Genomic DNA, 14,031 nt, shown 5'->3' on the forward strand with positions numbered 1-14,031 from the left:
AGAAAGGAAAGGTTTTGAACTATACAATTCAGACCCAGAGAACTTGGGTCCGAACAGATCGATTCAAAAGGCTGTCCTCCAATCCCCCCACATTAACAATGCTTTGCATGGACCAAGTTGTGAAGCCTAGTTTAAGTCTTCAAGTGAGTTTGGGCTCCAGGACTTTGATCAACTATAGCATCTTCTTACCTGCACTGCACAGTCCAAGCTATATTACAAACATGGAACTTCCTTCAGAAAGAAACCTACCAGTATTAAGCTCGGTTTTCTTAAAGAATTCAAAATGGAAAACAAAGAGATGGTGGGAAAATGCTTAATTTATAGCAACCTAGAAGAGTTTCACTGTGTAACTTGTTTCTAAAACAAATATATACCAATGAAGAAGGAATATCACCATTTTGGTAAAGTATGTGGCTTTTTCAGTGTGTCTTAGTTTAGTTCTGTAGAGTAAGACAGGCATTATAGAACCATAATACCGGTTGCCATCCAATGAAGACAATCCAAATCATCCTTTTGGAGATCTTCATTCTGAAGACAGCTTTCTAACATTCCCATTTGCTATAATCCAAACCAATTGATTAGCCTTATCTTTCTCAATTGACTCAAAGGCACATTAAAGGCAGTTCTAGAGAGCCTCATCTTCAAATTACTGTACATCCAGTTACTCAAGATTCCTATCACAATGCATCATTGCCTTCTTTAGAACAGATTTTTTTTTGTCCATTACCCCAGAGGAGAGAAAAATTGGAAAAAAAAAATTAAAAAAAGGTTGCCTGTTTAAAAATATTCAACTTAGATCTGCTCTTTCCAGTTCTCTTGTATGCGTTGGTCTCCACTTTGCCTGAAGTTTCCCCAAAGATAATGCATGTAGAGTGAACAAGAGCAGAAATGAGAACAGTTTCTGTAGCACCAAAAAATCTCCAAGCTGTGGCATTGTATTCTTTATTTATATCAGATACAACTATATGAAGTTCCGTTTGGTTCTTGTAGGCTGGTTGGTTTCAGGTACCTGAGACAATAGCACCAAATTCAACAGAAACAAAAAAGAGAGAGCACTTAAGACCAAGGCTCTGCACATACTTGGTGCAAATGGAAACTGAATGGCTCAGAGGACTGCTCTCCCGTGAGCAGTTTGAGAGGATAAACCCACCCATCTCGACGAGTTCACAGGAATGTTTCAAACACATGAACTGTTCTTTCCATCTCCTGCAAGAGACACAGAGCAGCAATTATACATAAATATAAGAGACAGGAATACATTACATTACATAATCGTATTTACTTTACTGGGCTTTTTTTTTTTTAATCTGAACAAATAATTAATAGAAAAACAGACACTTCTGTTTATTAGCTATCTCCCAGCAAAACATGGTAAAAGAGGAAACTAATTAAAGAAGTATTAATGCAGAAAAGCGCTCCATTATGACAGTCCATGAGAAAATCAAAGTGTATTAGGGTCACTTACATAATTAATGTACTCAATATGTATTAAGAAAGTATTTCAATGGCACACTGCATGAATTCAAGTCTTACTGTACACTTATGGTATAGGTGACCCAGCTGTAAACACATAGCTGTACAGTTTGGAGAATTAAAGTAAAGATCCAGCACTCCTGCTGGATAAATGTCTTTTTAATCTACCTAACATTTGGCACAGACTTTCAACATATGTTTAGGTGAAGATGGCAGAGCAATAGCATGAAAATGGTCTGAAAAGTATTTTGCAGAACTCTACAATACCCTATGCTAAGGCCTTTCCAGGTTTTGTTGTAAAATATTTATGGAGAAAAATATTCAGTGATCCAACTGGAAACTAGAAATTGTCCTTTTTTCAGTACAGTTGGTTATCAGTTGAATCAGCAAGCTGATCCAAACCCCTCTATGGGTAGAACAATGATGTTGGAGGGAATGAACGTCCAGAGTTATGATCAGCCTACACCAATGGTCAAATTACCAACTTACTGTGGATGCAGACAGGACGCCTCTGATATCAAACACTTCAGAGGCAAAGGATGACAGCAAAGCAGACACTGGCTTACATCACACTGTACTGGACCTTCCCAAGGGTATCCTTACCCATCTAGAGAAAGTCTGCAAACTTTTAAGGTCTTTTACAAAAGTCACTATCAGCAAATGCATGGAGCAGAGGTATGTAATTTTTTATGGCCTAGTTATGCCAACACAAGTAAGGGCAACCACAGCAATGTCAGCTCGGTGTGCCTATAAAGCAGCCACTTTACATCCACTGTTATTTATACCACAAATGTGGAAAATGCTTCTACTCCATTTTTATTCTGCTAGCATGTGCTTCTCCATTCTGCTGTATTCTCTCCTCTTTTTCATCCATTCTTTTAGGTTAAAACCTTAATCTTTTCCCAAGAAAAGTATTATTAGAACCAACCTCTGTTTTTTAAGTCATTACTACACTAAACTTCTGTTTATAGATAACTTCCTCAAAGTCTATTTAAAGCTTTTGCCTGCTAGTACAACAACAAATTGATAGATTAACTTAGTTCTTGAAAAACCCATCTCACAAAATTCAGATAAAGAATAAACTGTACAACGTCACCTCTGTAAGTTGCGATTTGTCATAGTCTCTACGATGTCTGTAGATGCACTGACTGAGGAGCGAATACAATCTCTCAAGTTGGTCAACAGTCATGTTGTCACTTTTCTTAACCACTAAATCAAGCAGTTTCTGTTGGAACAACAAAAGGTGAAGTTAAGAGGGTTTTTATGATCATTGGTTTTGATTTTTTAAAGGACAAATCAGAAATGCAATCTCCTTCTGAAGCCTTATTTTGGAGGGATACATACAAACAAAAAGGACCAGAGCTGGATATCAGTAAGGCCACTGCTTCCATGTAGATCCAAAAAAGGACTCAACGTCTCTTTTCACTTCTCTGCTTATACACACACTTTTTTTTCCTGACTTAGATTTTATACTTGGTACAGCTGGAGCAATGTTTGTTCTGTTTGAACAATACTTCATCCTATTTAATCTTTATTAATAATTGTGACAAAGCAAACAAAAGAAACTGCCTTCATAGCTAAAGCAGATGTTTTTAAGAACTTGCATTGGCATGAAATTGAAAGAAGTACCAAATGGAAACACATTTGGAATTCCACAAATGTTGAAAAATGGTGCAATAAAAGAAATGGGGGACAACACACGTAAAACTGCTCATAAACAGAAGGTGGAAGTGTGTATTTTACATAGTAGCAGAGACTAAAACTTAAGAATTTTTTTCATCTTATAACACTTCTATTGTTTCCAAAGAGATTATCATCTGTACTCCACAACAAATGGGATCTACATTTCATAGTAGGTCAAGCTAGTTTCTACAACAGAAGACAGTAAATTTTGTTGTAACTTTGCATAAAAAGAGACAAAACTGAAAGAAAATTAACTAGCAGGGGTTCAGTCTATGATGCCAAAACATCAGCACAAATTCCAATTTGCTTTCCAATCCACTAACAGTTCTTTCCATCAAGTATACATACACGGGAAGGGAAAAGATGATGTTAACTCCTAATTACTAGGCACCCAGCAGTTCCTCAGTAACTGGCATGTCCAATTAACACATACGAGTACCTGCAAAAATCGCAATTAAAATAATGGACTGCTGTGCCATTACTGGATTTGTAAAGATAGTAATGATGGGACAGTAAGGATTCAGCAGTTTTCTTAACTTTTCATACAAAAAAAACACTGATGGACAAATCGTTTTCAGAGGTTACTGCTGCCGTAATACCTGTTTGCAGTCAAAAATAAAGGAAGTGTTGCTTCAGAACGGAGAAATGAAGCATTTTTCATTAAGTTCGCTAACAGTTGAATTTATTTTTCCATTCCATTACCTTTAGTCTGTCATGGTCAACAACTACAGCAGGTACGGGATCCGATGGTTGCTCTGGGACCTGCTCCAAACTTGTGGGCTTTGACTGTTCCATAGTGACTTTTCGTGTTTTCTTGCTTTTGAATATACCTGTAATTTGAAAACCAATTATCAGCACCGTCAGTCTCTTAAAATGAAGAGCTTGTTTCCTCACTTGGGCTTGATTTTGCATGTTTGGTTTGTTGAGCTTTTTTGAACCAAGCAAGCATGACTGTAGCAGTGCACACTATTCATCAGCTCTGCATAATTCTCAACATTTATAGGTGCATAAAATCACAGTTTAGAAAACACACGTGAAACTGGTAATCTTTAAAACTGAACTCCAAAGTCCCAACAGAAAACTGAATGTCACTGAAAGAGTTTTCCCATTCTATCATTTCTACTTAGCAAATTCAAATTATACAGCTTCTAAGGGAAGTTCAGATATGAACCTAACGCTCAAAATCTTTCTGAGTAAGTAAATCAAATCCTCATCTTCTCTCCAAAGCATCTCATGTTTTCATCACCACAGTAATTCTAGCATCAGCTCTGTCCCTGAAACTTCATGCTTTTGTGACATATTTCTGTTCTCATCCACCTCTGTACTAAAGCTGTTGTCTGATCTTGTTGTGGAGAACAATATTTGTAGATTTCCTGATTCTCTCCCTACACTCATTCACTGTTTTTTCTCGTCCTCAATTATTCAAAATGCCTTTTTTCCTGAGGACCCCGTTATTATAACCATCCTTAACATATACAAAATTCATCTACTAAATTTAGAAATGTGAAGGTTCTTAACATACATCATACTCTTCTTCTGATATCCTGAGGAACTTTCTTCTACTATTCTCCTTACCCTTAGAGAAAATATGTATGTACAAACACAGACAATATGGATATAGTGATATTCTCATAATTCAGATCTCTCATTAAAGCTCATTTACTTTGTAAATCTCAGTGCTAACTTCTGAAGTAAAGATTTCACTCTTTTAGATAATTCTGAAAAGCTAATTAAAAAGGCAATCATGCATAAGGCTTTTATTTCTCTTCCCCGAGGAAGCTATGTTTCTTGTCTTCAAAGGACGTAGCCCCTTCTTTTATGCACCACCAGGATTTCCCTTCTCCTTATCTTTTTGCTGCACTGTTACTGTGTTGACTGTAACTCCGAAGCCAGATACCTTCTCCAACAGATAAACAATGGTTTATCTGGCTTTCGCTCTGAGTTAAGCTGCTTTAACTTTTGCTATGAGCAAATGTTTTTAAAGGAACACATTCTGCATTCCTATGGTCTTTCAGCCAATGTCAATGATACTTTGACACTAAGATAAGTACAGAAACATTCAAAACAACCTATACCTTCTTTATCTGCTTCAGCATCTTTAGTTTCCGTGTCTGTGCTCTGTAGTGTTTTTTCATTATTGCTGCAATGTGGTAAGTCAACTTTCACTAGATCAGCTCCTTGACTTTCACTGGAAGCCTCCATTTTCTCCTTTGGGTGATCTTCAGATGAAGATTTTTGCTTGTTACTAGACCCTTCACTGTTGTCACAGGGTGACACAGCAACAACTGATTCAATTTTCCCATTATGACACGCTGGAACAGGTACACCCTCTGAGTGGTGTACAGATGTCTCTCCATTCACACAGTCCTCTTTCGATGTAGAGTCCTTCCTTAACTCCTTTTCAGCACCCAGGGTAACACTGTCAGTTATTAACAGAGATTCATTTGAACTCTCTTCTTCTGTGGATGCAAAGTTGTTCTCCTTTCCTGATGTCCCATTGTTAAGCCTCTGTTCTGCATCTATATCCATAATATCACAAGAGGATTCATCATTCGTCATAGAGAGATCTCCTGTTTCCTCCCCATTCTCCTCAATGCAGCCAGTGCTGATCTCTAGCTCTCCGTTTTCCAGCAATTTACTGTCCTCTCCATGATTTTCATCATCAGCAAACTTGGCATCATCTTCATCTTTCTTTAAATTATTGACTTTCCTCTTCTTAATAATGCCTTTGCCCCACTGTGAGCGCCGTCTTGATTTCCTCCTTATTCGAACTGAAGTACAATGAAAAGAAAATAAAGTTTTAGATGCACAGGTACCTCTTAGTAAACAGAATGGGATATCAGAATATGCTGTAGTGTGTGAGGCAATCAAATGTGTTCACATTTCAAGGAAAAAGCAATCTGTCTGTTGATTTCAATGTGAGCAAATTACACATACCAAGGACTTCCAGAAGTATAAAGAGTGAACACTCAATCATGTACACAATTCCTACTCTAGACTATGGAAACAAAGACGACTTGCTAGCCTTTCCTACTTGATCTATTTTAAGTAAAACACTAAAAGAAAACAGCTAAGTGATGACGTAGAAGTCAGTCAGTCATTCTCATTTGGGCAATGCAGACTCTAAAGACAATTATTCTCATTTTCCTTATTTAGAACCTCAGTGATCTGAAAACATATAACAAAACAAATGGAAGTGCAATCCACGGATTCACAGAATAATTCAGGTTGTAAGGGACATCAGGAAGTCTCAAGTCCAACCTACTACTCAAAACAGGATCAGCTATGACGGCAAACCAGGCTGCTTTATCCAGCCATGTATTGAAAACCTCCATGGATGCAGCCTAAGTGACCTTCACGGGCATTCTGTACCAATCCATAATTGTCACAACAGAGAAAAGGCTTTTTGCCCTATATCCAGTCAGCGCCTCTCATTTCAGTTTATGTCCATTGTCAATTCAAAGACATCTTCACTGTTTAAATTAGCTAAATCTTCTCAGTCTTCCTTTCATTCCCATCTCTGTACTCAAGCTCACTGCACTGACAAAATGTGGTTTTAAAAAACGAGGAACTTTGTTTTAGACCCAGACCATTTAGCAACCCTGCCCATAGCAAGACCTCACAAACATCTGCATTTATGCAACGAGTCTGTACGCAAAAGGGGAAGCACAGGTCCTTAAATTAGCCTCATCACCAATGCCTTCACTCCATATTATGCCTTGAAGCAACATGGGCATGTGATCCTTTTGTCATTACTTCTGCATCCTTCCTTCTTCATTTCTCCTATTTCTTATTGGTACTTTCTGTGCCTTTGAAAAAATCACATAATGAACTTTTTTTCAGAAAAGGCTTTTTTTTTTTTTTACTAACGTATTTGCAGTGAGATACAACAAAGGCATCAATCTAGAAGAGTTTTGGGGCACATCTGCAATATGATCAGCAAATACAGAACGAAGACCATTCAAACCTAATACTATGGTCAATGTTCACGAGCACTAACAAGACAGAGCTCAGAAGACTAAGGAAGAGATTAGGAAAAACTGGAACTTCTACCTTCAAATTCAAGTGATGATGCAGACTGCTCATATTTTTGCAAAATTGCTGATGTTGCAGGACAGTGATTTTAATTGAAAATCACAGCCAACAGTTACCAGCGATTAACAAATTTTCTTCCATTTCAAAATGACCTCCTGTGCTGAGCACCTCAATAATGTTCTTGCTATTTGTAGGTCGCTTTGATTTATGGAGTATTAAGTCCTAGATCTGTGCCTGCCAACCTCACACTGTTACAAAGATCTTGCTTTGAAGATACAAGCACTACGTAGGTAAAAGTGTCGAGAATTAATTCACAGAAGCTCAGAGAAGCACAGTTGTATTTCAGAAGTCCTTCCCCACGAGTGGCATATGTAAGCAGGTAGTTTAACTACTACATTAGGAATGAATCTTAACCTGTTAGCTTTAAAGCCATCTAAAGGTACAACCACATTGCAATAAGACAGTTGCACATGGAATGTGTATTTATTGCTACAAATAATGGAGAAAAATCCCCTTTCACCAACTATTTTGTAGATTTGATAGCGGCTTCTACAGTCAGTGTCACTGTTTTACTGATGACAAACCACAACCTATTCATGTAATTTTTCAGGAGCTCATGTAATCTTCCCCTAGGTTGCGCAAGAGATTTTTGTTAATAATAGAAGTAGCAAACCTGAAACTAAACAGGGAGATAGAAACTTAAAATCTCCTATTAGGCAATGGGTTTAGCCTCAGGTCAACTCCAAAGATGGGTAAATAAAACCCAAAAGGGGAGTAAAAGTATTTTAAAGGAAATCTAATATGTCCTGAAGTGTACAAACTAATAAAAAAATTGACATTTTTAAAGATACACTGATTTTGGCTTTTTTGTCTGACTTTGCTGTAACAGTTAGATACGATGTCAAATAAATTTGACATTTGTTGTATCAACAAATTGTACTTTAAAAATGCCCATTTTACTAGTGCATCCACTTTGTCCACCCTGTGAGTTCTCCCTGGGATGAGAACCCATAATTTGCCTAAACACACAGGTACATTCCTAAAATTCCTAAGTGTGGGAGAAATCACACTAAAGTAAAATGGAATTAATCCTTGTATTACACATATCATTAAATTTCAAGTCTTCCTAGAGGACAGTCAGCAAGTCCAGCTCACTCACCCTCTCTCATGCAGTACTATTCAAACATACGTTGTGCATGTCGGTTTTTATTGCTGTTTTTAATTAGGACAAAGCAACCACAAGTAGTGCCACAGAAGATGTCCTCCCAGGAATTCTGAAGTTTACACTGCATCAAAACCAGTAAATGCAGGAAATTTTTCAGCTACCTCATCAAAGCATGCACACAAAACAGAGCTTTGGTTGAAACATTGCTATTATTATAAAACTGGTGTTATGTCACAATGTTAAAAAAAAAAAAGTTGATACCTCCAACCAACTCCTGAGATTCAGGAAAGAACAGCACTTCATTGCCAGACACTGCAGAACATGCCCTCCTAACATTTAATAGTATTTGTACTGACAAAAGAAATAATCTAGCTACTTTGGCTTTTCACCCACATTAACAGTTAATGCTAACGTTTTTCCCTCCCAGCCTCTTTAACCAGTTCCTATTTCAGGGCAGTACCATCATCACTTGAGCCACCCAGACCTGTAACCAACAGGTGACCAACACTTCTAAAATCCAGATTCTTTTTGTCCCTATACTTCTAAGAACCAGCTTTCCCCCCGTTTCATTCAAATAAAAGCCTTCATACTTTCAACCCCTTCCATCCCAACCACTGAAGCCTTTTCTCCTCGGGCTTTCGTAAACCCACCTAAACCTCTCATTTGAATTTATTTAACACAAAGCTGCCCACATCATTTTCATTACTTCAGTGAGATTCTTAGTCCCTTACCTAATACATCTTTGAGCCCCTTCACCAGTGTTTACCTTCTTGATCATATCAAAAATAACCTCATCTTCACATTTAAACTGCTCCCTCTAAATGACGCCTTTTTGTTCTCATCTAGGCTGTACTGCTCTGGGCAAAGGAATGTCTTTGGGGATACAAGAAGAAATTTTGGTTCCAGGTCCTTTGCACCCATAACATCCTTACACAGTTTTTTCTTTTATACAGCCAACCAAGCCTCTAGGAAGAGTGAAAAGTTGAGCAAGGAATACAACATTTAAAAAACAAACCCCACTACCAGTCTTTCTGTCCTGACAAATTTCCCCAGTAAAGCTAAGGGAGTGGTACAAGTAGGAGGAGCAAGGAACCATGCAATGAAATGTAGAGGTCAGCATCAGATTTCATCATCTAGATTGATTCATCATCTTTATATTCACTGTATAGAAAAAGGCACTACTGCGAGAATAACACGGACCTGAGAGGCTGTTCTATGGGGCAGGAAAGAGTAAAATTTATCTCTGAATCTTGCAAGACAGTTGAATATTATTCAAAAAGGAAGGAGCTACCACAGGGTAAAACTGATGCAAAATTAAAGGACTAATGGGCAGGAAGTAGTGGGTTAGTGGATAGCTGATAAAAAATAAACTTAACCTGGAGTCCCCTCTCCTCTACCTTAATGTTAGTATAAGACTGTAAACTAACAAGAGCAGAATCCCACACTTTTTATTTTACAGTCAGTATGATTCGTGACACATCAAAGTTTTCAGTGAGTAACAGAATGGGATAGCTATTTACAGAAGAAAAACTTCAAGTTAACTTTGTTAAAAAAATTAACAGAGTATATACAATTGCAAGATAACACCTTAATGCCTTTTCAATTACTTCATTTATAACTACTCATCTGAAATCTACCCGTTGATATCCAGCCTTTTGGCAGTATTTGTGCCAGAGGCAGTAGAAATACTATTGTCAGAGGAATCCTGCTTCACAGAACTGAGTTTCTATAACTCAAACTATTATAATACCAATTATTCACACATGAATACCTTCACTTGCCTTCTGAATTGCTGAACTCTTCTCTCTATAATCTTCACAAAACCTCTATAGATTTGCCACAGGGATCCTCACTTCAGTTCTAGCTTCTTTCTGGTTTGCTTTTTTTGTAAATCATTATTCAGAATTTTTAATGGCAATAAACACCTGTTTGACCACGAGTCACACATAATATTTCACTTGGGTTCACATCAAGTGGGTATCAAAAACAAGCCTTCCCTGCTTTTTCTTTTTTCACCTAAGCTACACAGTCTATGCAGACGGCATTTTTTAAAAGTGTGATGTAACACAAAGTAATTAATCACTGAATACAAATTTACTCTACATTCTGTTAAGCAGTAAGTGAGGTTTCTCAATTCTTCCGTTCCTATGTTGGGATGCAATTTTAAGAGTTGTCTGAAACAGATCTCCAAAACACGGGTCAATGGTACAGAAACTTCAAAGTTGAGGTATACACTCTTGCTGTCCCTTAAATCCAGCAGTACAGTGACAGATCTGCAGACTATCCAGAAATAACATTAACAGTTGGAAAAGGAAGCAGACGTAATTAGAAGATTCATTGACTGTCAATCATTAATAAGCAAGTCTGCTTGCCTTAATGTGAAGGAACTCTAATGAGAAGATGTAGCAGTCAAAGCAGATGCGTTTTTCTTGACATTTCTGTAGTTTGCCTACTACAGTAGAGTGCCGTACAGTATCAGTGGAGGCTAACAACTTCACTTTATGCTGCAGAAAAGACAACCCCTATATGCCTCTTCACTGCTTAGAAGTCCATCAGAGAGTGTGAATCCTCTGTCACTAAATGATAAAACTCACATCCATCAAACAGATTCTCTGGTTTTACCTTTATTCCATTAAGAATTCCTGGGGATTAAGATCCAAAGGAGATTCTCATGGCAAGCAAGATCACCATGGATCTAGATCTTCTGTCTGCAGTATCATCAAGAACCACTTGAAGCCATACACGTGTTTCAAGTTTTTCTTCCATGATCAAAACCCTAAACTTGTCTGATGTCTTGTGTGTAAAGTAACTCAAAGCCTTGAGAAAGCACTTATTACCAGCAATTTGTGCTCTTAGGCAGCATCCAGGATATCTACGTATCTGCCACAGTAATTTAGCTGTTTCCAGTAGCTCCACGTTCCTTAGCAAGGGCCACTGAATAGTCCACTTGAAAGTCTCTGGAGTTTTTAGTCACAAAGTCCCAAACTGCAGTCAGAGATAAGCAGCAAGAAAGAACAGAGCACAGTTCCACAATGGCTTGAAAAGCAAAATGAGGTGCCAGCTTCCACTAACAGACAAAGCCATTTCTCCCTCCAAAGCCAGCTATAGCATTTCCACTACCTCATTTGTGCCGGCACTACTGTTCCTGCAGTAAAACAGATAAGAGAACTAAATCCGTCTGAAATGTTGTGGGGTTTTTTCTGGGTTAGTTTTCAACATCTTCAGTTCCCCAACTAAGCTTTCCAACTCATGAGTCACGCTGCTGGCACAGGAGAGATGGTGGGAAGATGCAACCAGTGAAAAGGCAAGACAGGACCTTTAGTAGTAACCTGCAGTTTGACCAGCTTGAAGTACCTGTGGAACTAACGCCTAAAAGACATGTCATTTTCTTCACCTAGACGGAAGGCACTCGAGGCACAGACCTGACAAATACATTAAAACAGTTGGACGCAGCAACTTAACATATTTATAATCTTCATCAGCATATATGACAGATTATGTCATGTGACCAAATACTTGAAGAACCTGGGCACTTCTACTCAACAAGAAGTCAAGTTCCGTAAGAAGGAGATGAAGCATGTTTCCAAAAAAATCTTGGCTGCAGTATCCCCATCATTTTCTCCCCCCTCAACTGCCTTCCCCTGTCATCCCCTATAATGCTCTCAACTCAAGCTCTTCCCAATGTTTCTAACAAAACTCTCACAATATCTTCTGTTCCTCCCCACCCCAGCTGAACAGGACACAAAATATACTACATCTGAGATGTGCATGCCATGCCTGGCCAATAAAATATTTTAACTGATCAGCTAACAAGGCCAGACAGAACAGGGAAATACCATTTTCAATCTATAGCCTTTTCCTTCAGTAGATACGTAGATTTATCCAGCTACCAATTTTCACAAAACCTGCAGGAATCTAGTCTTTCAGCCCTCAGCTCCTGTGAAATCTGCCTGAACCCGGCTAAATGATGCAGAAGTTATTAGGGGACCAGAGATGGACAGAGACCACAATTATTAATTTATTGGGAAACCAAGCTAAAAATATAATTTACAGGAAACCAGAGTAATTATGTTAGTAAAGCACACGACAAGACAGTCACAAAGGAAAATTAAAGAGAAAAATGAAGTCAAAAGAGAAGAGACAATCAGATTAGTATCACCTGTGGAGATCAGTTTTGCACTTTCCACTTCTATAGATCTGCTCATTTTCCCTCTGCTGAGTAGCTTTGTACAATAGCAGCTATTACAGCTATTTACATTTTCAGTACATTCAGCTGGCTCTTAAGGACTACTGAATGACACCTTCCCTGCTGCAAGAGAGCCATGAACAAATGCAAAGTTCTCCTGCAACTTCACAAGCAGAGAAGAGCCTCCCACTCTAATTAAAATTACATTCAGTAGAGGTTGCAGCATTCATTTATATCACATATCTAAAAGGCTCATGGCTGCTGGTTGGTTTCTGTGTCAAAGAGGCAACATTAGAAAAAAAAAACAACAAATGGAAGTTAAGAAATGGGTAATAAACACAAGAAAATCAACAACCTCTGCAGATAAAACACTTTACACCAAGTCTTTAAACAATTTAAAGCAAACGTTGACACAGTTTTCAAAGGACAGTAAGGAGTAGGATGCATCTAAAAGGTCTGAAAACTGTTTATTATTACATCACTTGTGCATACCACTTACGGGAAAAAAATAATTTTAGAAGAATTCATTAAAAACATGTTTTCTAAGAAGTTTCCCTTTTTATCATGTTTGTAAGAAAGGTGGTGATAATGCCTTCCAGCAAAATCTTCTTAAGAGGCTGAGCAGTCTTGCACTACTGAGTTAGATTAAAAACAAGAGAATATAAAAAAAGTCACCGATCATCTAAGTTGTAGGACCCTCTTTGCCCTCTGTCAGAGAAAAAAGACATTTGACTAATTCAAGAGGCAGGTATTCAACACTGATGAAAGGAAATTTCTTTGCCATTAGATATCACCAAGTCCAAAAGTTTCATAGGATCCCAAAAAAGAACAGGCAGTCAGGATTTATTAGAACTCCCTCAAATTCACTAAATGACATTTTAATTTAGACCACTTACAATGCCTATGGGTTTTAAAAGTAATGATGCACAACTTTGAATCAGCTAAGTTGGTATTTCCTTCAAAATCAGGCATGATTTTATTTCTCATGGTATTCTCATTTTATTTCTCAAATATTTGCAACTTCCTTTTAAAGCATCTGGTTGAAGCCAGCGTCAGATATAGGAGATCAAACCACTCTCATCCAGAATGTCAACTCCTACACTACTAAGAACAGAATGATAAAAGAAACAAAGAGAAATAGTTGTCTCAGCTCTGAGTAAAGAAGTCCCCAAATTTAAAAAAAAAAAAAAATTAATGGTGTTTTTCAAGTTTAGTACTTGCCTCTATCTCAAGTGAAATTAATCCAAGTCAAATTCCTTTTCTGAAGATCAGAAGGAGAAAAGAAAACAGTAGCAAGTGTAGGATTTGTGACAAAACATCAGTGGCTACCAGGATTTTATTGTTAGCATCTGGATGATTGTTAATGTGCCAGTATCCAAATTCTGCATCCAAATTCAGAACTAGTCTAGAAGGCAGAAAATAGTTAAAATAACAAAAATCACATGGCGTCTGGTCTGCCATGCCCTTTGATAAGGCATCACCGTAGTCA

At 37.8% G+C, this 14,031-nt stretch overlaps 1 protein-coding gene across 1 annotated transcript in view; it reads right to left on the reverse strand.

The window, feature by feature from the left end:
• Positions 1-1,164: 1,164 nt before the first annotated feature.
• Positions 1,165-14,031, reverse strand: part of LOC104469577 (ATPase family AAA domain-containing protein 2B-like) — a gene marked incomplete at its 5' end in the record, with an annotated part of 21,612 nt that continues 8,745 nt past the window's right edge. The window contains 4 exons of the mRNA XM_010084176.1: positions 1,165-1,206; positions 2,570-2,698; positions 3,859-3,986; positions 5,232-5,927. Of these exons, the coding sequence (XP_010082478.1) occupies positions 1,165-1,206; positions 2,570-2,698; positions 3,859-3,986; positions 5,232-5,927 (995 nt within the window). The remainder of the gene's footprint in view (positions 1,207-2,569; positions 2,699-3,858; positions 3,987-5,231; positions 5,928-14,031) is intronic.

This window comes from Pterocles gutturalis, unplaced genomic scaffold (genome assembly GCF_000699245.1).
Source record: "Pterocles gutturalis isolate BGI_N339 unplaced genomic scaffold, ASM69924v1 scaffold7521, whole genome shotgun sequence".
NCBI classification, from domain to species: Eukaryota; Metazoa; Chordata; class Aves; order Pterocliformes; family Pteroclidae; genus Pterocles; species Pterocles gutturalis.